The sequence below is a fragment of the Lactuca virosa genome, chromosome 4 (assembly GCF_052849685.1).
Source record: "Lactuca virosa cultivar CGN04683 chromosome 4, Lactuca_virosa_CGN04683_v6, whole genome shotgun sequence".
Classification (NCBI taxonomy): domain Eukaryota; kingdom Viridiplantae; phylum Streptophyta; class Magnoliopsida; order Asterales; family Asteraceae; genus Lactuca; species Lactuca virosa.
This window is the reverse complement of record NC_136429.1, coordinates 402,117,690-402,121,335: the sequence shown is the minus strand read 5'-3', so window position 1 is coordinate 402,121,335 and position 3,646 is coordinate 402,117,690. Positions and strand designations below refer to the sequence as shown.

The window sequence follows — 3,646 nt, the reverse complement described above, 5'->3', positions numbered from 1 at the left end:
GTAGAGGTGTCCGAAATGGGACGTCGAAGTTTATTCCGAAACAAAGGATGTTGAATTGTAGTCCGAAACAGGTTAAATGATATTTATAGGAAAACCATATTACCAGGTTGGAATTGCTACCTGTTTACCCGGAATTGAAATCGGGCCCGGAACAACCCATTCTAGACCAAACGGTAATTTTGCCAAAAAAAATGTTATTTAAAAAAAGAAAAAAATAGTTAGATTAATCAATTTCCCAAAACAAGCATTAAAATATCGTAATATGATGTTAATTTTTTTTTGGTGAACTTTTAAAACAAATACAAAAAATTTGACATTTTCCCAAAACTTAACATACAAAACTGAAATTTCTGTAATACTCGGAGATGATAAAACCCTAGTCTCTAGGAATACGACTCTCTCCGACCATCATCCGCCGGTGACAACTCACACTCTTTCCGGAGATTGACGGCAGCGCTGTACATACAGTTTATTTGGAACGAGGTACATAGATAAACCTTTAGTGAGATTGAGAATGGGAGGCGGCGAAGGTAGAGATGGAGATTGGGAGTGCAATGGCTGTGGGAACAGAAATTATGCGTTCAGATCGTTCTGTAACCGGTGCAAACAGCCCCGACTCCTCGTCGACCCCAAATCCCATGCCGATTCGAAATGGCTCCCTCGTATTGGCGATTGGATCTGTACTGGTATGTTTCCTTTCTCGACTTAGTGTGTGTTGATCCATCCATAGTGATGTTATTCTCTGTTTTTAGTTGCAATTTTGCAATTTGTTTGCGATCGAGATGGTTTCACGATAATCCGAAAAAAGATTTAACTGAATCTCATGAGTTTGGAGTCTAGATAATCAACCACATTTTCTTCAACCTTCAAATACGTTTTTCTATCTAGATTAGAAACCTTCCATCATCGAGTTCAGGTTATGTAGTTTGTGTTTTTGTGTATGTGTACCTTTTGGGCTGTGGTTCGCGTGCGTATTCTTGGATTCTTCCTGGTGTGTGGTGTGTGTTGTGCAAATTGCAATCGATCAAATTAGGTTGCACTAACAACAATTATGCCTCGCGAGAAAAGTGCAAAAAATGTGGAGAACCAAAGGAGGTAGCAGCTCTTCCAGCACATGCAATGCCTTACTTTCCACAAGGAGTACAAGACCACAGGTTCAATATGGGATTGCTTGCCAATGGAGGTCTACCTTTGAACCCTAACTGGCTTCTAGGAGGAGGAAATGACAAATTTGGTCTTCAAGCAGCTATCACATGGCCAACCCATTTGGGTGGTATTGGTATTGGTAATGGTAATTCCCATAATACCCATAATACCCCTAATCCACTTCCATATATCAACCAAGCCACTCAGGTTATGGTTCAGAAAGGGTGGCGTAATGGTGACTGGATATGTGCATGTGGTTTTCACAATTATGCTTCTAGAGCTCAGGTATTATAGTTATGAGTTTGATTCTATATGTTTGTATGTTGTTGTTCTTGTGAATCTGATTTGGGTTATTTTGATTTGTAGTGTAAAAAATGTAATGCTTCAATGCCACCAGGTAATAATATAACTTAACTTCATTCTTAGTTTCTTACACTAACACTAACTACAACAATAGCAATAACTACTAAACCCTAATTGTCTTTATGAAGCTTTGGGAACAAAAAGGTTAGCATCTGAAGAACTTGTTCAAGATTGGGATAACAAACGACTGAATGCTGGACAGGTGATTTGTGATTATAACAACTTTCTTACATGGGATTGGAAGAATTTCAGTTTGTAATGTTTTTGAATATGCAGAGATTTGAAATGCAACATTCATATCCAATACTTAGTCAGTTACCAAGTTCCTCATATTCATCATCTAGCCAGATGGCGAATTTTGTGACCAATCAGGGAGATGGAGTGTATCCACTGCAACTTAGCCTGCAAACACCTCAAATGGTGACAATGGCAACAACACTACCTGGGAAAGGGTAATTTATGATTGATTATTTTTTATTTTTAAATGCATATAATTCACTATGTGTGTGTGAGGGAGGGAGAAGGAGCCCTATATATGTGTGTTTTATCTTGTTTGGGTGCAAAATATTCAATTGGCATGTTTGATACACCTTCTAAAATGTTGGACTCAGTCCAGATGTGGAGATGTGGACTCAGTCTAGATGTTGACTCAGTTAGAAGTTCTAACTCAGTCAACACTAACTCAGTCAGCAACTATCAGACGACCCCTAAAGCATTATTTTTCATGAGGTGTAACATTCTAGTTTGTAATGAAAGTAGACATTTCTAAGGATATAGAATAAGGAGAGAAATGCACACAAACTACCTAATAAAAGGCAATAACACTGTGAAAAAGCTTAGTAGCAACTCAAAAGGAGGAAGAAGAAGCTTAGTAATTACAAACCAATGTGAATATGTTATGTTATTGATAAGAAAGAATGCATTAATTGTTATTTTTGCATCAAGTTTGATTAAAGATTTATGTTAAACCTTAAAAGTAAAAACTATAACTATTTTTTTATGCTTAAAGCTTACATATTCTAATTATGTATCTCAGGAAAAACACATGAAGTAGTTACTATTTTAATCAATTATCAATAAATTGTTTGGTTGTATTAGAAGCTGTTGAGATAATATTTATGCTTTTTTGTGTATGAAATTTTGTTGTGTTAGTTAGACTGTGATGAACTAAAATATATTTTAAGATATGAAATTTTGTTGCCCCACATCAGCGTTATTTAGTATCACAAACAAAATATAATCCTTATAGGTCCTACAAATTTTAAATTATATCCATTTTATTCTTTTAAACTAATATATTTTTAATTGTTACAAAATTTCCAACAATTTTTGTATTTAAATCATTATAAATTTATGAAGAAATTATTTTTTATTTAGTTGTTACAACTTACAACATTTCTAAACTTTTATAAATATTCATAAAATAAAAAAAAATGGAAAAAGATGTTAAATAAAAAAAATAGAAAGATGAAAACCATTGTGGATGCTTTAATAACCTTTTACAAATTCGCCCTCATTTATTTTTTTCCCTTCCATTTCCTCGAGTGTGCTTCCACTCTTCTAAATATTTTTTAAACATCATTTATTCAAACAAAAAAAAAATAGCCTTAGTTTAAGAATAATTCTAATAATTTTATATGTTGAAAATTACCAGGGCGAAGCAATGGCGTGATGGGGATTGGATGTGCACGAATTGTCACAATCACAATTATGCATCTCGCTCCAAATGCAATAAGTAAGTTTATAGTAAAAAAAATAAAAAATTCTAAATGCAATAAATAGCAACATACTATCATTTAATATAAATGCAATAAGTAAGTTTATAGTAAAACAAATAATTCTAAATGCAATAAATAGCAACATACTTTTATTTTATTGTTTATTACAACATTGTACTTTCATATTTTTCTTATCTATAGACTACTTTGAAAAATTGTAAAATCTACCGATATATAGCATTTGTTGAATGTAAGATGCTATAAATAAATAATAAACAAAAAAAATTAAAGAACGTTGCTATTTCTTGCATATAACCCTAAAAAAAACTAATATCATTGATTTGATACACAAATTTCTACTTGTGTTTTCAGGTGTAACACACAAAGAGAAGGGCCTAGTCTCTCAGTTGGTGTTGCTT

At 33.3% G+C, this 3,646-nt stretch overlaps 1 protein-coding gene across 2 annotated transcripts in view; it reads left to right on the top strand.

Annotated features, from left to right (window-relative positions):
• The first annotated feature begins 341 nt into the window (after positions 1-341).
• The window catches only part of LOC145108873 (zinc finger (Ran-binding) family protein), a 3,398-nt gene continuing 93 nt past the window's right edge, over positions 342-3,646 (top strand). The window contains exons 1-7 of one of the 2 annotated variants that reach the window (XM_079045961.1): positions 342-686; positions 1,069-1,431; positions 1,513-1,543; positions 1,638-1,711; positions 1,786-1,961; positions 3,164-3,244; positions 3,600-3,646. The exon at positions 3,600-3,646 is cut by the window's right edge and continues 93 nt beyond it. In XM_079045961.1, coding sequence (XP_078902087.1) covers positions 537-686; positions 1,069-1,431; positions 1,513-1,543; positions 1,638-1,711; positions 1,786-1,961; positions 3,164-3,244; positions 3,600-3,646 — 922 coding nt within the window. In that variant the 5' untranslated portion in view covers positions 342-536. Of the gene's footprint in view, positions 687-1,033; positions 1,432-1,512; positions 1,544-1,637; positions 1,712-1,785; positions 1,962-3,163; positions 3,245-3,599 lie in introns of both variants that reach the window. The other variant, XM_079045960.1, reaches the window with a different exon arrangement.